The sequence below is a fragment of the Puma concolor genome, chromosome B4, assembly GCF_028749965.1.
Source record: "Puma concolor isolate L17-30 chromosome B4, mPumCon1.1.hap2, whole genome shotgun sequence".
Lineage (NCBI taxonomy): Eukaryota > Metazoa > Chordata > Mammalia > Carnivora > Felidae > Puma > Puma concolor.
In genome coordinates, this window is record NC_141673.1 from 58,935,448 (window position 1) to 58,957,941 (window position 22,494).

Genomic DNA, 22,494 nt, shown 5'->3' on the forward strand with positions numbered 1-22,494 from the left:
GAAGGCTATGTCACATGGTTTTTCCTCTACCCATACATCTCTGATGTCTCTTTGTGTATCTAAATTTCCTTTTCTTACAAGAATACCAGTCAGATTAGATTAGGGTCCACTCTAACAGCCCCATTTTAACTTAATAACCTCCTTAAAGGCCCCGTCTCCAAATACAGTCACATTCTGAGATACTGGGGGTTAGGGCTTCAACATAGGAATTTAGAGAGGCACATAGTTTAATCCATAGCACTGCTTCTTATGTCTCATGGACTAGAACTTAGTCATGTGCTCCTATTTAGCTACAGTGGAGGTTGGGATATGTGTTGCTTTTTTCCAGGCAGCCATGTGTCCAACTAAAAACCACTTCTTTTAAGGAAGAAGTGATTGGATATTGCCAAGTAAATAGCAGACTCTCCTTTGCAGCAGAGGCTTAAGGAATAATGATTCTTAAAGGTTCCTGGCTCCTTTATATGAAATTAGATTGTTCTTTTTTCATTTCCCTGGCCAATCTCACATTCAATTTTATATATTTTTTTTTAATTTTTTTTTCAACGTTTTTATTTATTTTTGGGACAGAGAGAGACAGAGCACGAACGGGGGAGGGGCAGAGAGAGAGGGAGACACAGAATCGGAAACAGGCTCCAGGCTCTGAGCCATCAGCCCAGAGCCTGACGCGGGGCTCGAACTCACGGACCGCGAGATCGTGACCTGGCTGAAGTCGGACGCTTAACCGACTGCGCCACCCAGGCGCCCCTCAATTTTATATTTTGAAATAATTCTTTTAATACTAAACTGTTGGCTTAGGTGTCCTCCCTACCTAACAAGCGGTGGCATTGACCTCTAAGGTCATCACAGTAGGGCAAGATAGATTTACCTGCTTGGCGGTTAAGTTAGTAATAGAAGGCATCCTGAAATGCCATGGACAGTAGGTAAATCGTGATTTTTATTTTATTTTTTTTCTTTTCCAGAATGTCTTCTCTGGATTGACTTGGGAGCAATTTTGCCAGGGCACGGGAAAAGACAGTGTGAACTTTCAAGGTCCTTTCCATCCCTGAGATTCTGTGATATTTTCTACATAGCAGCATTACTATGATAAAGCTAAAGAAAATGGAAGCAGCAGAAGGAAAGGCCCCCACTGCTGTTCTTTGCTTGAAAGAGGAGGAAATTTGATTTGTTCTGTTTTGCCCACAGAAGTAAAATGGGCATTTTTGGTAAAGAATGTAGAGGAGCTGGTAGAAATTATAATGAAGCCCAGCATTCCAGTCCATTGATCAAAAGCACCTGCAGTTCTTATTTCAGGGCAAGTACAGCCATAACATATTGAACAAAGGAAGAGGGTACATGTCCAGAACATTTTAATCTTGTTTCTCTCTTTACTTTGCCTAAGGAATTGCTCTGGACATCAGCCAATGCCTGTGGCCTTCCTTACACACCAGTGAATCCTTTTGCATTTATAGAGCAGAGTGATTTTCTTAACACTTCCCTGATTTAGAAAATTGGCACAATTGTTATTATTGTTGTTATTTTTGTTTGCCTAGTACTAGTGAAGCCTATGACAGTTGACTTTTGAAGTCCTTAAAGGACTTGGTGCCTGTCACATAGCTGTAGACTTACATGTTCCATTAAGTACTTTACTGCCTTTCCCCCATATTCTGCTTTCTCTCTTTGAAGAGAAGGGAGTGTTGGACCTTAGGGCCTTCTTTCATGTCCTCCAGGGCTGTTGAGCCATTTACCTCTTTAGGCATGCAGTTATCATACTGTTGTTGGTTTTTGTGCTTTGAGCACTGTAGTAGAAAGAACATAGGATTTTGCCATCAAGAAGAGCTGGGTTTGAACTCTGTCTCCTTATATACATAGTATGGCCCTGAGCAATTCATGTAGTACTAGGTAGTATTTCATTCAGAAATGGAAATAATATTTTATACCTTGAGAAGGTCAAATAAAATACTTTCTATAAACTAAAAAGTATGAAGTCATGAGGAGTGACCCAGATGGAGGGGAAAGACAGGAGAACTTAGAAACCTAATTTTTGAACCCCAAAATTTGTCCCCACTGACACTCTCTGAAGAGAGGCCTCAGACCTAGGCACCCTTCTCATCCACGCTTCATACCCCAACACTCTTGAATGTCTACCTTGGGACACCTACAACTTTAGTATCAGACATAGCTAGGTTGGAATCCTGCCCTTGGCCCTCTTGTGTTAACTTGGGAAAGTTATTTAATTCCTCTCAGCTTTAGTTTCTTCATCTAAAAAATGTCCTGCTAAGGAGTTTTGTTTGGATTAAATAAAATAATGTATAGAAACAATAAATCAAAGTCATAGAAAGAATGTAGACCTTGGAATCAGACAGTACCAGAGTTCTGGTCTGGTCTGTCACTTAGTAGTGGTGTGACCTTGTGGAGTTGCTTACCTACTTTGGTGAATATGAGTTGAGGTGCATAAAGCACCAGATTCATAATTGTGCTCAGTATACATTAGTGTTGTTTTCCTTTTCTCCCAACTCCAGTCAAAAATTAAGAATAGGCTTGCCATGCATGAGCACATAGACTTGTTTGGTTTTGTTTTCACCCTGCCATTTTAACTGCATAGATGTTTTGTCCCCATTGTCTTGACTCCTAAGAGCGTGTGTGTGTGTGTTTAAGTAACATATAATAAAATGCACAAATCTTTAGCATTCAGTTAATAAGGCCTGACAGTTGCATACACCCATGTAACCATAACCCCAAACACGATAGCATATTTTTATCATTTTTGAAGGATCCCTTATCCCAGTATTTTACCCCCAAATCCTAAGCAAGCACTTTCTTTCTTTCTTTTTTATAATTTAACTTTATTTTTTTTTTAAACTTACATCCAAATTAGTATATAGTGAAGCAATGATTTCAGGGGTAGATTCCTTAATGCCCCTTACCCATTTAGCCCATCCCCCCTCCCACAACCCCTCCAGCAACCCTCAGTTTGTTCTCCATTTTTATGAGTCTCTTTTTTTTGTCCCCCTCCCTGTTTTTATATTATTTTTGTTTCCCTTCCCTTATGTTCACCTGTTTTGTCTCTTAAAGTCTTCATATGAGTGAATTCATATGATTTTTGTCTTTTTCTGACTAATTTCACTTAGCATAATACCCTCCAGTTCCATCCACTTAGTTGCAAATGGCAAGATTTCATTCTTTTTGATTGCCAAGTAATACTCCATTGTATATACATATACCACATTTTCTTTATCCATTCATTCATCGATGGACATTTGGGCTCTTTCCATACTTTGACTATTGTTGATAGTGCTTAAGCAAGCACTTTCTGATTTAAATCACTATAGTTTAGTTTTGCCTGTCCTTGAACTTCTTATAAATGGACCTACGTATTTTTTTGAACTGAGTTCTGCTTTATTTTATTTACCATAATAATTTTGAGATCCATCCATGTTTTTGTGTATTTCAGTAATATGCCCAGCAAAGTTCCCTAGTCTCACTGGTAATGATTGAGTCACATCTTTCTTCCCAAACCAGTTACAAAAAGGAAACAGTTACCATAGTTGGTGTACCTAATTAAGGTCCATCTCTTAGGGCTCAGGGTTAGCTATGGTCACTTTCCCTAATCATGTGTCCTCAGAGGAAAGCAAGCACCAAAAGTTCATTCTTTTTTATTGTGGCACAGTATTCAATGAACATACAATCTGTTTATCTATTCTCCTGAGCCCCTAGATTTTAAACAATTTTAAAAATATGCATATCAATTGGGAATAATTTACTCTTGATACACAAATTGGTAAAGGACAGGAAAGTTTACAGGAATTTTGCCACGGGGTAAGTCAGAATTTTTAGCCTCTACCTCTTACCTTCTTGCTTACATTCTTTCTACTTGACCATGGATTAAAAGGGAGAAAATGCCCTTCTGTCTCTGAGTGTCCCCTATATAATAAATTCTTTTTGGCCTCATGCCTAGAAAGTTGTTTATGAGTTGATGGAAGGATATACAATTTCACTGTGCTCTGGAAGGTACTTACCTTGGCAGTCAAAAAATTTATGGGGAATATGCAGTATTCTCCCTGAAAAAATTGTCAGATTTTGGCTCCTAATCATCCTCCCCTGTATGATCCTATTTCCTCACTCTCTCCTTGCCCCCCACTTCTGACAGTCCCCTCTCCACAGCTTTGAGCCACTGAGTGTCCTCAGGAGACATTCTGTCTTAAAGTTGTGCTGTTTGCCTGGATGAAATGTACAATGTGCACAAATAGGTTGTAGGAAAGCACATATCTTGGCTCTCCTGGGACATTAATGTCTTTGCTTTGTTCTAGTCAAGTTACATATGAAATAGTTCCTTTCTTTTTCTGACCGTCCCAAGCCCTTCATTCTCTCTCTCTATTGAGTAACCCATGAAGAGTGGAAATTACTTCTCTGCTTTTAACCCTTCTCTTACTAGCTTTATTCTTGCTCCTTAAGACTTTTTTTTTTTTTTTTTTTTTTTTTTTTAGTTAATAAATTGTCTTTTTCTTGTCCCTCAGCTGCAACTTTTGCTTTTTGCGTTGGAGAATTTGTTGCCCCAAGAGAAAGGAGAGACTTCTACATAGGATTGCAGGACTAGAAATGGCCATAGTTAAAGGTTATTTTGGAGAACAAAAGAGAGCCACAGCTCAAGGAATACAATTTTGAACTCAGTGTATTTTTCAATGAGTAATAAGTGTATTTTTCAATGAGTAATAACACTTTCTCTTATAACTAGCCTTTGTTAACTTGAGGATAATTTCTTTTATCTAGACGCAAAATGGTGAGGAAACTTAAGACCATGTGATTTGAAGACCTGACTTAACAGTATTCCATGAACATACAACAATTTATCTATTCTCCTGAGCCCCCAGATTTTAAACAATTTAAAAAATAGGAGTATCAGTTGGGAGTAATTTACTCTTGATATACAAATTGGTAAAGGACAGGAAAGTTTACAGGAATTTTGCCACAGGGTAAGTCAGAATGTTTAGCCTCTAGCTATTATCTTCTTGCTTAACATTCTTTCTACTAGGCCATGGATTAAAAGGGAGAAAAAGCCCTTCTGTCTCTGAGTGTCCCCTCTATATTTTAATAGACACTTTTCCAAGAAGTGTCTTCCTAGCCCTCCCAAGAAGACATCCAGATGGCTACAGATACATGAAAAGGTGCTCAACATTACTCATCATCAGGGAAACAAAAATCAAAACCACAATGAGATACTACCTCACACCTGTCAGAATGGTGGCAAGGATGCAGAGAAAGGGGAAACTTTTTGCACTGTTGAGAATGCAAACTGGTGCAGCCACTCTGGAAAATAGCATGGAGGTTCCTCCAAAAGTTAAAAATAAACTATCCTACGACCCAGCGGTTGCACTACTAAGTATTTATCCAAAGGATACAAAAATGCTGATTCGAAGAGGCACATCCATCCCAAGGTTTATAGCAGTACTGTCGACAGTAGCCAAAGTATGGAAAGAGCCCACATGGCCATTGACTGATGAATGGACAGAGAAGTTGTGGTATATATACACAACAGAATATTACTTGCAATCAAAAAGAATGAAATCTTGCCATTTGGAACAACGGGAATGAAACCAGATTATATTAGGCTAAGTGAAATAAGTTAGAGAAAGACAAATACATGATTTCACTCATGTGGAATTTAAGAAATAAAACATAAGCAGGTGAACTTAGGGGAAGGGAAGGAAAAATAAAAAGAGAGGGAGGCAAACCATAAGAGACTCTTAAATACAAAGAACAAACTGAGGGTTGCTGGAGGGCTGTTGGGTGGAAGGAAGGACTAAAGGGCTAAATGAGTCATGGGCATTAAAGAGGACACTTGATGGGATGAGCACTGGATGTTATATGTAAATGATAAGTCACTGGGTTCTACTGCTGAAACCAGTACGACACTATACATTAACTAACATGGATTTAAATTTAAAAAATAATAATGCCTAAAAAAAAAGAGAGAGAGTGAGAGGCTGGGAATATTTAGAAAAAGAAGATAAAGTTGTCTCCCATATGGGACTCACATGGTAGCAGGATTAAGCTTGTTCTTTATGACTTACACAGAGAACTAAACTGGGGCCAGTGGCAGAAAGAATAGGAAGATGAGTTTTGCCTCTTTATAATTTCCCCCCCAAAAAAGGTTTGTTTTTGGAGAAGACTTTCCCTTCACTAAAAGTATACAAACAGTTAGGACGACCATTTTTCAGACTTGATGATTCAGGAACCTGACTGAGGACTATGGATGTAGAAGGATGGAGGTAAATGAGGATGCCTCTGAGTCCCCTTCCAGTTATGAGATTCCATGATTCCTTTGTATCTCTGGTGGACTTTCCATTCTGCCTAGTTTTTGGACATCTGTCCCCTTAGTGGAAGTATTGGATAAAGGTTAAGAAAGCAAGTGCTAAAGTCAAATTTCCTGGCTTTGAGCCCTGTTCTACCATTTACCAGTTCAATAACCTTACATTACTTAACTTCTCTGTACCTCAGTTTACTTATCTATAAAATAGTGATAATAAAATATGTATCATAAGATTGTTGTAAGATTAAACAGGATACATAAAACACTTTAGGATAGTGACACAGTGTAAGCACTCCAAAAATTTTAGCTGATTATTATCATCTTTCTGTCAATTATTTCTACTTCTAAAGCTGGGCTCTTCTGTCTGGTTCAGATAGTCTCTCTTCACTTACCATTTCTGACTATGTCAGGATGCTTTTGACTAGAAGGAACAGTAAACTCAACTCAAAAGAGCTTAAATGATAATAAGACTTATGACCTCACATGTTGGGAGGTACCATCCAGGTTGACTAATTCTGTCTATCTCAGCATCAAGGATCCAGGCTTTTTCTATCTGCTCTATCATCCTCTGAGTTGATAGAATATTGCAGTCCTGCATCATCTGCACACAAGACTATCTTCAGTAGAAGATAACCATTCTTTTCTAGTGGCTTTTTTTCTTCTTTTAAATAGAGTGAATGGCCTTTCCTTCCTTCCTTCCTTCCTTTCTTTCTTTCTTTCTTTCTTTCTTTCTTTCTTTCTTTTTTTTTTTTTTTTTATGACCTTTCTTTGAAGCCACTCACCTGGCAAAGTCCTCTCATATTTCACTGGTGATGATTGAGTCACTTGTCCCTTCTCAAACCAGTCACAAAAAGGGAACAATTGCCACAATTGATCTAGCCCACCTTCTCGGGCTCAGGGATAGGGTCACCTTCCTTGATCATGTGTCCTCAGAGGAAGGCAAACACCAAAAGAAAATCTGGGCTAGACTGTTATAAGTGTGGAAGAAAAGGGAGATTTGAGTGGTGTGCTAGGATACCTCTTCCTCTGCTATTTGCATTTTCCCTGGAGTAAGAATTACTTTATCTTTTATAGCTCATTAAATGCTGGTAGTCTCAGTGGAAATGCCTATCAAAATTCTTAAAAGTGGATGGATCGTTAATCACTGTCTTATGGGTGTTTTTAAGAATCTAAAGCTCGAGTTTTTCTGTTTCCCAATGAATGAAGAAAACCATGTAGCTCCTTAAAACTGCAGTTGGGGAGCACCTGGCTGGCTCAGTCAGTAGAGCATGCAACTCTTGATCTCGGGTTGAGTTCAAGCCCCACATTGGGCATAGAGCCTGCTTAAAAAAATAAATAAATAAATAATTTTAAAAACCCTGCAGTTGGAATATATGACCATATTCCACGGGTGACTATTATGAAAGACCTTTTTTTTGTTTGGTTGATTTTTCCCATAGTGCTTTGGCTGAAAACAGTGTTTGGACACTGAAGTTGGTCTAGGTATCCAGATAGTTGAGCCTTTTCCAACTTCTGTGTGAAGAGGAGCTGCAAAGTTGTCATTCTGATTTGAAGAAATACAGCTATTTGGTAATTGAGACCTAGAAAAAGAAACACCCAGTCGCTTTATATTTTTCTGTTTCACTGTCCCCCTTTTTAAATTGAGATACAAAGAGCATATAGTTTTGTGTAAGTTTAAGGTGTACAACATAATGACGTACATATATACCATGAAATGATTACCATAGTGTTTACCTAACATTCCTCTCCTTATGTAGCTACAAAACATTTTTTTTCCTTGTGATGAGAACTTTTAGGATCTACTGACTTAACAACTTTCAAATATACTTTACAGCAGCATTAACTATGGTCATCATGTTGTACTTTGCATCCCCAGTACGTTTTGTCTTCTAAATGGAAGCTGCTACCTTTTGACCAGCTTCATCCAATTTCCCCACTCCCCAACTGCCACATTCTCTTTCTGACAGAGAACTCTGTTTGAGGCTATTTAAGCCTGAAAAAGAAAAATATTCAAGGTCAATTACATGATACAAGAAGTAAACTTAATTTTGTGGGACTCCGCAGCAGATTTAGCATCAAGATTGAAACCATTTATAGCTTATTATAGGGAAAAACTATAGAGTATAAGAGTTAAGACTGCTTAAGAAGTAGTGAGATGATACTGTGCCAGGAGTTTTCTCGGAGAGGCTTGTAGGCTCCTCTCAGGAGGGTACAGAAAGGAGGTCTGATATCGGGAGGTGGGGGGAAATTGCATGAAGTCATATTTAAGATCTCTTCCAATTCTGATCTCTATTGATGTTTCCCACCTAAGAGATATGGAAAAGGCATGTGCTGGGTTTTATTACACTTCAAACTGGAGACAATGGATGCCTGATTTACCCATGGGAGAAAAAATAAATATGTGTATATGCAGTCTCCATGTACAGCCAATGATCCATAAAGCTTCGTGTGTTCGTAGAAGTCTTTTTATAGAATCCTCTAGGTAATAGATCCAGTTAATTAAAAAATAGAATATTGGCCATTTTATTGTGTAGTTTGTTTCTTCCAGTATTTGTCATCTTAAATTCAACTGTATGACTGTGATTGTATGAATGACTCTCTGGCCTTTTAAAGGGCCTTCATTTAGCCCTGTGCCAACTAAGTCTCTAGGCAGCTGCCCAAGAGTCACCACAAGGTGAACAAAGCAATAATCTTGCAGACTGTTTAACTTATGCCAGGATGAGATTACCTGTGCTTCTTAAGAGCCTTCAGGGTCTTACCATTTAAACTGATTTGAAGGAGGAAAAAATGCCTGGTGTGACAGTTTTCTTGAATCATTGCTATTTGTTTGGCTCTGTTTCTAAGGCCACATGGAATAGATATGAAGTCTGGGAGAGTTTCTAGTCTTATCTTTTTTTTTTTTTTAAGTTTATTTATTTTGAGAGAGGGAAAGCACAAGTGGAAGAAGGTCAGAGAAAGAGGAGAGAGTGAGAATCCCAAGTAGGCTCCACACTGCCAGCGCAGAGCCCGATGTGGGGCTCCAACTCACAAACCGTGAGATCATGACCCAGTCTGAAGTCGGACACTTAACCGACTGAGCCACCCAGGTGCCCCCCCTAGTCTTCTCTTTTTAAAGAAAGGAAAGAAGCATTCAGAATTGAAGTAGTCTGTAATCTATGTAAGGAGCAACCTCAGCAAACTTGTGTTTGAGTGTGTGCGTGGATTACTGTGTTGATTGACTTCATTACAGGACTTCCCAGGTGTCAACAGTAATGAAGAGCTGGCCGCCCCTGCAGTATGGATGCTCTGTATCATTGGGAGACTGTAGAATGACTGAACAAATAGTGAATAACAAAGCAAAGATTTTCTCTTCCTTCAGGGAGAGACCCAGTTTTTATAAAGGACAGCTGACCACAAAGCTCGCTACTCCTTCAGTTTGCTTAAGCTAAAGGAAAGAATTTAAGAATTTATAAACCATCTCCTGATTTTGCTGCTTTTTGGTGGGGGAGACACTTGAAGTTGGTAACATTGTTGTGGTTTGTGGTAACTGTGGAAGTTCTCCCTTGGGAAAGGAGAGTAGTCCTCTCTGGTGGTGAATAGAGCTTTATGGTGTTTTTCTTCTTTTTGGAGAGAGTCTAGTGAGTTAACTCTATCATGTGCTCAAGCTGAAAATGTGAGCAGATTTCTGTAGCAAACAAGGGGGGCAAATAAAATGCTAAGAGGGCTCATACTACATTGCTTCAGAATTGACTCCTGGTGAATCTCAAGGTTATTATGCTGGGTAAAAGAATCCAGGTAATGTGTGATGTAAAATTCTAACAAATGAAGGCTAATCTGTAGTAACAGCAGATCAGTGGTAGGCTGTGGGTGATGGAGAGGGGAGGAAGGGCTTACAAAAGAGCCAGAGACTTTTGGGGTGATGAATGTGCTCACTACATTGGTTGTAATGATGATTTCCCAGGTGTGTGCATGTTTCATAATTAAATTGTATGTTTTAAATATATGCAGTTTATCATATGCCAGCTTTACCTCAATAAAGCTTTTATTATTTTTTTAAGACTTTATTTTTAAGTAATCTCTACACCCAGTGTGGGGTTCGAACTCACAACCCCAAGATCAAGAGTTGCACATTCCACCAACAGCCAGCCAGGCACCCCTACCTCAATAAAGCTTTTTTTAAAAGAAGAAATTAATCCAGGGGCAGCAGTTATTCAGAGACCCTTTTCTGGGTTACAGGGTGACTGCTGCAGACTAGTGTGAAATACAAGTCTTGTGTGTATGGATAAACACTTCCTGTTTAATGCGTCTGATGTTTCTTTAGGAGTCCATAGAGGCTACTGTATTATATCGAAGAAGATGTCTAACAGTAACACTACTCAAGAGACCCTGGAAATAATGAAAGAATCAGAAAAAAAACTGGTGGAAGAATCTGTAAACAAAAACAAGTTTGTATCTAAGACTCCAAGTAAGGAAGAAACTGAGAAAGAGAGTGAAGATACTAGTTTGCGTCAGGAGACACAGGTAAGAATTAGAAGTACATCATATGCACACTCATTATACCAGAATAGAATGGTCAGCATAAGTGGTATTGGCCGTCTGTAAGAAGCCAGTCACTTGATTCTTCCTAAAAACCTATTTTCCAGCTTTCAAGAACTGTCTCCTTCCTTTTTTATCATAAAATGTCCACAGTGAAGTCTAAAGAAGACAGAGTAATTTCCTAATCCATTTGGACCTGAGTTACACTGGTTCTTGCTACCTTTTGATATTTTTGAACTATCAAAAAATAAACTGTATACACATTATTTAACAAGTCATAATATGGCTCATACAATAAATTCTTAAAATTACAGCTGCCTGGCTTTACACACAGTGTTAAATTCATATCCTGGTTGTGTTAAAGCAGTCAGCATTTTCTGGGTCAGAAATAATCTCTGAACTTGCCACTTGCTAAGTGAGTGAGAAGAATTTCACTCTTTGGTTGCCATGTTGTTTTCCCTCCAGATTCGTAGTGCAGTGCAGATATGATGGCAGTAGATGGCCAGCCGAGCTTCCTCCAGGGCTCCTGTTTGATACCCAGACAGCTAAGACTCTGAGCCTCTAGTTTACCTGTTCCAGTCCTCTCTTTTCTGTGGTCACTGCTAGTTTCCTGTGTTACCCAGATCCAGATTATATAAATCCTTTCCTTCATGCCCAGGGGTTAGACTGGTCTTTATTGTATGCTTAGGAGATAGACAGTAAGAAGTTAGTTTAAAAAGCAGTGGCAACCACTAGAAACTTGAAACATAATTTCTTTTGACAACCCAATTCATCTAGGCTTTTTCTTCTTAAGAGATTAAAACAGCAACAACATAAAGGGATGAATTAAAATCAGACAGCTCTCTGAAATATTTTGTTCTCCTGCTGCCTGTTCTTCTACTGTCTTTCCACTTAACAGCTTGCCAGATCTCTGTCCTGGCTGCTTTTCTTTCCATTATCTTTTGCATCTGAGTTGTCATTCCCCGCCCATCCTCCCAGAGTTTGTAGAGACAGTCTGCCACCGTTCCAGCTATACTTTCAGCCTCCACTGATACCAATAATGAATTTTAAATCCTCAGGACAGATAAGTGATGAATGTTTAATTATGTGCTGTCATATTACATGGAAGGTAGTAATTAAATGAACTTCTGGATCCAAGTTATTCTAAGGAGACCACTTGAAGAGGTGTTCTGAACTCCTGTTGTGTGTACTCCTTGAAGATAGGCAGAAAAGAAGGGATGTGTACAGGTGTTACACACCTTATAGACACTCAGTTCAAGAATGTTTTCACCTGGATATACAAATAGATCGTGTCGGAGGTTGGAAGGGAACTCGCCTCCCCTCTGACTTGTTGCTGCTGCTGGAGCAGGTGGAGCTGCTGCTGCCATCTACTGGAGCTCCTGATCCTTCTAGAAGTCTTTAGTCTTGTCCCACCCTTCAGAAGCCCTCTCCCCTCCGCCATTTCCCAACAGATCATGTGCCCTTTCAAGAGCACTAAAAATTCTGCTCTTTCTCCTACCTTTCCCTGCCCCTCCCCACCGACTCATACCCTGGAAGTCTCCCCAGGAGTCTTACTGATGCTGTCAAGGGAGTGCTTCTTATGAAGTTGGAGTTAGAAAGTTTGCAGAAAGAGGACTTTCATTACTTGCACTGTGTGAGATGTATTATTAGAATCAGCAATTGGAACACAGAACGTCTTTCATATGCAAACAGTGCTATAAAAGGCAGGTTCTGAGACTGAATTTTGAATGGGCAAATTAACCCTGACGTAACACCTGTCTTCAGCCAACCAGCTGAGTGTGACCTTCTAGCTGGGCTTTCTGCCTTCAAATTTGTGATCCTTTTGGATTCATCTACCATACTGCTTTATACAGATGGCCATGAAATAGAGATCTGATTATGTTCATTTTTTTCAAACGTTCTGTGTGTCTCATTGTCCTAGGCCAAGACCCAGATTTGTCAGCATGGCATATTGTGACCTAGTCCCTTGCCTGGCCATCCACCTCTGGCATTCTGTGCATCGGCGTTATCTGATTCATTGGTCCCTGTTATAAGTAAGAGCTGAAAAGTTTGGAGAAAGCATGCTTTCTTTGCGTAGAATGCCTTATGTGGTATTCTTTTCTTGGCCTCCTCCAACGCCTGAACCTCCCATGCCAGCATCTGTCTAATACCTGTTTATCCGTCAAAACTCAGTTGAGATGTGTCTTTCTCCAGGAAGCCTTCCCTGACAACCTTAATCACCCATTGCAGGTCTACACTGTATATAATTCTTTGAGTAATGCCTATCTCTGTCTCCTTCACAGAACTATAAGCTCAGTGAAGCCCAGGATTAGGTCAGTTTGGGCTCACCATTGTATCTCTAAGGCCCACACAGTTCTTGGCAGGCACTCAATATCTGTGAATGTATGTGTTTGTGAATTACTAGGTCTGGGTTAGACACTTGCACCATGTGCTCCTATAGCACTGCATAACTATTTCTGGAATGCATTTGTACTGTATTGTAATTGTCTATTTGTCTGTCTTCTCCAACAGGATTATGAGTCCCTTTTGGACAAGGTTTGTGTTTTTTATCTCTGTATCCTCCAGTAGTTAGCATGGTGCCTGGTACATATTAGACTTTAAGTACGTGTTTGACAATGAAATGAAAACTATCCATTCTGGGAAGTAAGCAGATTCATACATTGCTTGTAAGGCTATAAATTGGAATAATCTCTTTGAAGGGCAATTTGGCAATACTTTATAAAATTTTTAATTAAAAAAATTTTTTTTAATTGGACTACAGATATACTGTATTTGTAGATGTGCTTAATGATGTGGTCATTGAAGCATTGTTTATACAAACGAAAGATCAGAAATATCCTAAATGGCATGATTTAAGGAACTGGTAAAATAAGTTATGGGATAGCCACAGAGTGAAATACCATATTAGACATTAAGCAAAGCAGTAGATCTTCCATAGAATAACATCTGTGAAAAAAAAGTTTAAAGGCAAGGTTCAGAGCAGTGTGTACAATATACATCTATTTGGTTTAAAAAAAAAAAAAAAGAAAGCCTGTGTGTGCACATGTACAATAAGCTTCTACATATTCATGAAAGATATATGGAAAGATGACAAGAAAGTCAGTACTACTTGAGTCATTAGGAGAGAACCAGGTGGCTGGGGGACAGATATGAAAGGAGACTTATTATATATACCCCCATTATACCTCTTGAATGTTTGTGCTCTGTGTATGTTACTACCTTTTTGAAGAAACAGTTGACACATTCCTGGACTATGGCTCTTCCCTTACTGTGACATCTCTTACATTGACCAGACTCACCATCATTTCTTACTTTTTCCATCTGCCTTCCTGATTTTCCATTTTGCATTGTGGCAGTGTTGTTTGGTAACTAGTGAAGAGGAAAAAGGAAAGAAATCCTCACCTACCCAGAACCCTACTGGTACTCTGCCTTTGTCTTGTTTTCCCTTCGCCACCTAACCTCAGTTCTGTCCATACTTCAGTGGCAGTGAGTTCCATTCTGAACATCTGAGAAGCCCTAGGTACTTCATCCCATACATAACCCTACCTCATCTCTTCCCAAAAGCCCCCATTTTGACTTTGCAGCTGTTCAGAGACCCTATCAATTAATTCGTTGTTTCTTCCCTCATCCTACCACAGGCCCTCATTCTTCATCTTCTTCAGCTTCTATTCTGCTCCTTACCCACTCTTTTTACCCTCCCTTTGCTCTGGAAGTCTTGTCCATATCTTCCATGCTCCCTTAGTTTTATCCTGTCCCAGACAGGCTATAAGAGCCACAACCAGGTGCTTAGAACTGGGAGGATTCTCATCCTCAGTGAGGGAGACATTTGGCAAGAAGTGTCTTCATTCCATATCAGCAGCCATAGGGACAGGTCCTTTGAGTATCTCAAGTTGGAACTCTGAATGTGTTTTCCTATAAAGATGTTACAATAAGTGATGATTAAGGGCCATATTGCCTGTTCATTATGGGTTAACTAGGCTCCTGTGATCATGCTTGGGAAAAAGCACTCTGTCAGTGCTATGGTAGTGACATTTCCAGAAGCCTCCTAATTAAGAGAGAATTCTGTGGCTTATCCAAAAGTAATTTTTATTAACCTGTGAAGGCTAACCAGTAAGTGTCTTCCTATTCATTTTCTTCATGGTAAGTGGTGATGTGCTATAGGTGGCCCATGGTCCCTTCCGTGTCACAGTTGCTAGGGCTGTAGCAGAGGGGGACGGGGGGACAACTACACCAAGTGGTTCTCATCATAGTTTAGCTACTGTAATGCTTTTTCTTTGTAAACTTGTATTGTTTTTAACCTAAGTGCTGATTTTCTACACCTTTAATATTTTCTAATCCCCTTGTAACAGAGGCGGACATCCAGCCATGGTCATGCCAGGAAAAGAGCCAAGGTGAGAGCCCTTTCTCTACATAGTAGTCCCCCCTTATCTGAGGTTTCACTTTCCATGGTTTTACTTACCACACTTCAACCATAGTCCAGGAGTAGATGATCCTCCTTTTGATATATCATCAGAAGTTCATTGGTAGCCTACTGATACGTCACAATGCCTGTAGCATGCACCTCACTCCATCTCATCATGTAGGCATTTTATCATCTCACATCATCCCAAGAAAAAGAATGAGTACAGTACAGTAGGATGTTTTGGGTGGGGGGGGAGAGACCACAGTTATGTAAGTTTTATTAGAGTGTAATTGTTCTATTTTATTGTTGTTATTGTTCATCTGTTACTGTGCCTAATTTATAAATTAAACATTATCTTAGGTATGTATGTATAGGGAAAAAAACATAATATATATAGGGTTCAGTACTATCCATAGTTTCACGCCTCCACTGGGGGTCTTGGGAAAGTATCCCAGATGATAAGAGGGGACTACTGTAGCTTCTTTTCTACTGTTATTAGTAATACATTTCACAATGGACTTATCATCAATATCTACTTTATTTGGATTATATATAGGCAAAGTTTTTCTGCCTGCACTTTATACTCTAATTGTGAATGTGCACACACACATGCACACATTTCCTATTGGAGGGTCTGGCTTTATTTTTCTCCATTACCTTTAGTTCAGCCACAGTCTATTTCTGATGCCCAGCTGTAGTCTGTCACAAAGCCTGAGCACATTGGTACTGGTTCTGCTGGAAAGCCAGTTTCTCTCCTCACCTCTGGTTTCTCTAGGAGTACTATGAGTGTTATTTTTCCCTCCAACATTTTTTTCCCGTTTACCCTTCAAGATAAATCCTGCACCATTAGTAGAAATGACTCAACAGTTTTGGACATCCTAAAAATACAGCCTTTGGCGGGGCGGAGGGGGGGGTACTTTTTAGGTTGGGCCAGGGAGGAGGATTTTGTTTTTAATCATTTTTTGATAAAATTAGCACATCACAGACTATTTTGAGCAGCGTTATCAAGGAGGACTATATGTGTTAGTGTGTGATGGCTTTTTAATTTTAGTTGAGGGAACAATAAAATATTAAACCTTTCTTGGGTCACCTGAGTAGCTCAGTGACTTGAGTGTCCAACTCTTGATTTCAACTCAGGTCATGATCCCAGGATCATGGGATCAAGCCCTGCACTGGGCTCCATGCTGAGTGTGAAGCCTGCTTAAGATTTTCTCTCTCCCTATTCCCCTCTCCCCCACTGACACATGCTCGCTCTCTCTCTCTCTCTCTCTCTAAAATAAAAAAATAGGGGTGCCTGGGTGGCTCAGTCGGTTGGGCAGCCGACTTCGGCTCAGGTCATGATCTCGCGGTCCGTGAGTTCGAGCCCCACGTCGGGCTCTGTGCTGACAGCTTGGAGCCTGGAGCCTGTTTCAGATTCTGTGTCTCCCTCTCTCTGACCCTCCCCCGTTCATGCTCTGTTTCTCTCGGTCTCAAAAATAAATAAATGTTAAAAAAAATAAAAAATAAAAAATAAAATAAAATAAAATAAAATAAAATAATAAAAAATAAATTTAAAAAAACCCAAAAAACCCTTTCTTGCAGTGAGAAGAATTGTCACCAGAGGAATAATTAAGGGTGTCTACCCCACCCCCTTTCCCCCCAAAAAAGCAATGGCAGAATTTGGGAGTGGCTCAGACAGTATGTGGCTTGGATTTGAACACCACACATAGGATAAATTGAGTCTGTGTTTTGCCTGACATGGCCTAAATCCACAGTGATGGGCTTGATGTTAAAGTTTATAACAGAAGGTGTTCACTTCTACTTAATTTCCACCCAAGCTTTTTGAGATAAGTAAGACAGTTGTTATGTCCATTTTACAGATTAGGTAACTTGGGTTTATAGAGACTGAGTGAATTTGACAAGATATTCATTAGTAAGTGGCAGAACTTGGCTTGAAGTCAGTTCTGCAGACTTGTGAGTTCTTTGCACTATACTGCACAACCCAGAACACACATGCCATGTTTTGTGCTATTATATTTACTGTAAACCTTGATTTTATTATAAGAACTCTTAGTAAATGTTTATAGGTAGATTTCCAGTGAGTCAATTCTATAATTTTTGGCTTTGGGGATCCTTAGGAGAGCAATGATTTGCAAAGTATTCTTTAGCCAGCGAAAGTAAACCAAGTGCATTAGCTTCTTACCACGTTAAATCCCAAATGTTATAAAAATTTCTTTCTCTTTACTCTTTTCAGACACTTCTTTCCATACCCTTGCCACCTCAGGTTTAGAGTCATTTAGCATTTATTATCACTCTGTTCTAGGCACTTTGTTAACATAGTTTATGTCACTTAATTCTCACAAGCCATCCTTTAAGTATTTTTATCCCCATTTCATTGAGGGAAAAACAGAGATCCAGAGAGGTCAAGTAGTTTGCTCAGGGTCCCTCATAGCTCATGAGCACAAAAGCAGGAGTTGAAGCTAGGACTTCTGGCTCTTAAATCCAGTATCTACTAAGCTCTGCTACTGTATATTTTCAGTAAACCTCTGAATCTGAAATTGGTAGAGAAAGGAGGTAGAGAAAGCTAAGTGAAGTGGTTTTCCTATCATCTGTTCAAGGTAGCCATTTTGTTTTTATATGTCTACTAATGTAAGCAGGGGAATTATCTTTGAAGTAAATCAGGAACTGGCGAGTAAGGCCTGTTTGAAGGGAAAAACAAAAAAAACCTGTACTTAATGGAAGCAGCAACTAACAGAGCCAAAGAGGATACCCTTCGTTCAGCGAAAAGCTTTCTGAATGTCCACCAAGTGAGTAATATATATATGTTTGTTTGTTTGTTCGTTTCAGTCTAATTCCAAGCTGAAGTTGGTGCGCAGCCTGGCAGTGTGTGAGGAGTCCTCTGTCCCTTTTGCTGATGGGCCACTGGAAACCCAGGTATGTCCTTTATAAGAGTAAGTGTAACTTTTGAGTTTGGCCATTGTTTGGTAAACTGTAGTGTAACAACCACAGCATCAGCATTAGGCCTGGAAACCAGGGTAGAAGGGGCTTCAAAACAGGTGGTTGTGGTAAAGCAGGGTGCATGGGTGAGAACATGAAGCATAGGTCTTCACACCTGGACCACCTGAGATGATGCAGATGAGGAGATCCCAGGGTTGAATCTTGTTTTCCCACCCACACTTTTTCCCTCTGGTGATTAGAACCGTATCTGTCCAGTTTCTATGCCAAGAACAGCCAGTGTAACTTGAGCTCTCCATATAGTGGCTGTGATCGTTGGCAGAAAAGGCTTGGCTTTTCACCCTTTTGGTAGAACAAAAACTAAGACAATTTAATCAACAAAATACTATCTTCTGTAACTCAAGATTTCCCTTCTATGACATTTCAAGGGAGAGTAAAATCCTGTGGGAGAATTGAAATTCTTTTCCCCCTTTGATAATATTCCTCTTTTCTCTTGTCTAAGGATATAATTCAGTTGCACATCAGCTGCCCCTCTGACAAAGAGGAAGAAAAATCCACAAAAGATGTCTCTGAAAAGGAAGACAAGGAGAAAAACAAAGAAAAGGTCCCAAGGAAGATGCTTTCTAGAGGTGAGGACTTTCCCCACCTCTCTTGTGTCCTATGTAGTGCTCTGTAGTGTCTTTTCCTTCCATCTTGGAACCTGCTGACCTTACTGGCCCAACAGTTCCTAGTGTCTTGCTGACTTGGGGAGGTGCCTAACTAGGTAGGTTACTTTCTTTGCTGATTTAGCCAACCCTGCCTTAGGGGCTAACATGCTATAGAGAGCTACTCTGTTAATGTTGGCACTGTCTATAAGAAGTCATCGTAGTTAATTCTGATTCTATTTCTGCTGTGGAATAAGTAGTGACATGATTCATCACTAGTAGCAGATCCTCCAGATACCGTTTATATTTTGATTTGGGGATGCTTAGAGTGATTTTTTTTTTTTTTTAATCAGGTTTGTATCTAATTATTAAGCTGTCTGTGGTTTTAAACTCTTGGGCTGGTAGCAAAAATACCTGCTCCATAGAAGTTATAGTTGAGAGGAAAAGGCAATCTTGGGATTAAATTTTTATAAATAAATAAATAATAAATAACATTTGAAGCCGTTTGCTGAGATTCTGGAAAATTCAGCCCCAACTGCTCTTACCTGGAATTTATTTTCTTTAACTAGAATAAAATCTGCTTTGTTTTGGTTAAAACATTCAGCAAATTTTAATTATAGTCAGGAAGCTTTTCAGTGTAATACTGATGCAACACTGTGACCCAGATTCTACCTTCCATCATTGTCATGGGGAGTTGGGGCAGGAGCTGGTAAATCAAGCATCATTCTGGTTTTTAAGCTAAAACCCTCATTGAATTGTGGGCTTCTGCTTATGATTAGATTTCATGTGAGGTGGTTTCATTTATTTTAAATTTCTTTTGTTGTGGTGGTTCTAGACTCCAGCCAAGAATATACAGACTCCACTGGAATAGACCTACATGAATTTCTTGTAAATACACTGAAAAAGAACCCAAGGTAAAAACATTATTTGATGGAAGGGGGATAGCAGGGCCCAGCAGAATACCTAAGAGGTCAAGCAGCTTCTCAGAATTTTTCCATTACTCGAATCTAGGATTCCCACCCCCCTCCCCCACCATTTCCCTCCAGTATAGTTTTATATTCTGCGAGGGATTCATAGTACCCTCGTGTTGAGGTGTCTGCTTTCAGAAGAGTTGAGACAAATTCTGTGGAAGGAGAATGCAGAGGCAAAGAAATCTAAAGTCTTGGGAGTATGATTTAAAAGTACAGGAAAAAACATTGATATGTATAAAAACTAAATATACATCTATAACCAGATAGAATGTAGACTACTGATTAGATTTTATAAGTGTAAAGTATGTGTTTAAAGGAACATAGCTGCCAGCAGAATTAGGTTTCTGATAAGGAAAACAAAGTACATGATTAGGAGGATCTGCAAAATGATTGTTTCTCTACTTGATTGTTTTTCTTTTTTAAAGTAATATAAGACAGGCCCGTGAGGTCTGTCTACGTTACTGGTCTGCTATTGGGGGTTGGATCTGTTCCTCCCTTCAGCTTCTGTAGTGTGCAGGTTTCAATGCTTTCAATGTCTATGGGAGGGCTGCTTTTTGTTTTGTTTTGTTTTAATCTTTTCTAAACAGGGACAGAATGATGCTGCTAAAATTAGAACAGGAGATTCTGGAATTTATTAATGACAACAAGTAAGTTACTTGAATGAAATACACATTTAAAGGTGGGAGGGGGCACTGAAAAGAAATTTAGGTACAACTTTAGGATATCCCCCTTTCATATTTCCCTTGAAGTCTGAATTTTGAAGTAATTACTCACTGGGAACCAAAAGAAATTGGGGAGAAGTAATCAGAATGAATTAAAAAGTATATTGTGAAAACCAAGCAAGGTTTTTAAGTTATTGCATAGACTTGAGTTGAAAAGAATTGATATCTTTTCAGTAGCTAGCCCTTGTCCCATATTTAATTATTCTTCAAATTCTCCCTTTTTTCTTTGTAGAATACCATACAGGAAGGGGAAACCTAGGAATAGTCTTAATGAGGATAGTGGATCAGAGTGATCTACAAAATGCTATAGATAAAGAAGCTGAGAGAACCTTTTTGGTTCCCATTGAGTGAGGATCTATCTTCCTTATAATAAGTCTGTTCCTCTTAAGAAATTCTCCACTTTAGACACTTGTAAGAAAAATTACAATTGGTTATTATTACTGTTGTTTTTCCTTATTTCACTTCCCCGCCCCCTGGTTTCCCTTTAGTAACCAGTTCAAGAAGTTCCCTCAGATGACCTCATATCACCGGATGCTATTACACCGGGTAGCTGCCTATTTTGGGATGGACCACAATGTTGATCAAACTGGAAAAGCTGTCATCATCAACAAAACCAGTAACACAAGAATGTAAGGGAGGAAAGAGATTAGAAGACTTTCCTGGGATAGCCTCTAGCGTGGAAGAGGAAGGTGTAGGATCAAGATGTCTCTTTCTGGGGAGGGGACAATGTGGAGGGTTATATTATCAATTCCTACTCTTTGTGAGGAGTTAGAGATAGATTCTAGGAGGCACTTGTGTTTTATGAAGGCTGGCCCCTGGCGTCTCTTCACCTTTATTGATAGGACAGATATAACTTTGGAGGAAGACAGCTTACAAAGAATAGACCTTGAGGATTTCACTGTGGCTTTGTGGATGTGTGACTCCAGAAATCCCTTGAGGGAGAGTTGTGGAATTTTTAAGAGTGCTATACTAGAAGGTCTGCTTCCTAACAAAAGGGTCTTTTTCCTTCCTTCTTTCTACATTTCTCTCCCAAACCAGCCCTGAACAGAGATTCTCGGAACATATAAAGGATGAGAAGAATACAGAATTTCAACAGAGATTCATTCTCAAGAGAGATGATGCCAGCATGGACCGAGATGATAACCAGGTGAAGAATGGAAAGGGGTGGGGCCATACAGAGAGATTGCAGTAAGAGAAACTGGGAGGGGAGAAGAATTTTTGTGGGATAAAGAAAACTCGAAATATCTTAGTATGGAGAAATGTATTGAGTTCTACTCAGTTGGCTGTGGCTTAATTTTGAGGACTGACTACATTTGTTGAGCTGAATGCCGCCCTCTTAGCCCCAGAGAGACATGGTGCTGAGTTTTGCTGGGTTTCCTCATTTGGCCTGGAACTCCCTGGTTCTGCCACTGACTTCTAGCTCTAGGTCATTTGGGGACAAAGCAAGGTTCCTCCCTGCTTCAGCCTTGATTCAGCTGACGGCTTCATTCTTTTTTTTCTTTAATAGTTAGGAATTTCTTTGGGAACCATTAAAAGTTATTTTATCCCACTTCTGTCTTATCCTAGCTCAGGGCTAGCCTTGGACTGGCAAAGTTGTGATGTAATTTACCCACTTATAAAGATGTTTCTGATCCCTTTCTGCAAACTCCTTATTTTCCCAACCTCTTCCACCAAGGTGAGTGAGTTGATTTGACATTTGATGCTGGGAATCTCAGGCAGTATCCCCTTTTTAATCTATTCCCGTGGGAATAAAACGTGAACAGTCTGCCCTATCGCTTCACTCATGGGCCTGGCTGTTGCCCTGACTTCTAGCCTACTCTTCAGATAGTAAGTTTTTGTTTGGGGATTAGTTTTCCCAGCCATATACAGCATTTAGATCCAGCCAGCCTCTCTTTGACCTCCAGAGGAGGTTAGGTGGGGAGAACCAGGATTAAGATTTGAAGAGCATGGTTGGGTAGAGCCAATATGAGTCTTGCTAATTGATGATAACTATAATAATATCTTACCTCTAGAGTCAAAA

The 22,494-nt window shown here is 39.5% G+C and overlaps 1 protein-coding gene across 33 annotated transcripts in view; it reads left to right on the top strand.

Moving 5' to 3' along the window:
- R3HDM2 (R3H domain containing 2) overlaps positions 1–22,494 on the top strand; it is a 162,120-nt gene that overhangs the window by 107,395 nt on the left and 32,231 nt on the right. For 13 of the 33 annotated variants that reach the window (XM_086713003.1, XM_086713022.1, XM_086713019.1 and 10 more), the window contains 10 exons: positions 960–1,029; positions 10,587–10,786; positions 13,313–13,336; positions 15,151–15,192; positions 18,030–18,116; positions 18,640–18,766; positions 19,617–19,695; positions 20,340–20,399; positions 20,963–21,103; positions 21,513–21,621. In XM_086713003.1, the coding sequence (XP_086569129.1) occupies positions 960–1,029; positions 10,587–10,786; positions 13,313–13,336; positions 15,151–15,192; positions 18,030–18,116; positions 18,640–18,766; positions 19,617–19,695; positions 20,340–20,399; positions 20,963–21,103; positions 21,513–21,621 (939 nt within the window). Of the gene's footprint in view, positions 1–959; positions 1,030–10,586; positions 10,787–13,312; positions 13,337–15,150; positions 15,193–18,029; positions 18,117–18,639; positions 18,767–19,616; positions 19,696–20,339; positions 20,400–20,962; positions 21,104–21,512; positions 21,622–22,494 lie in introns of those variants that run through there. The other 20 variants (XM_086713011.1, XM_086713025.1, XM_086713017.1 and 17 more) reach the window with 4 other exon arrangements.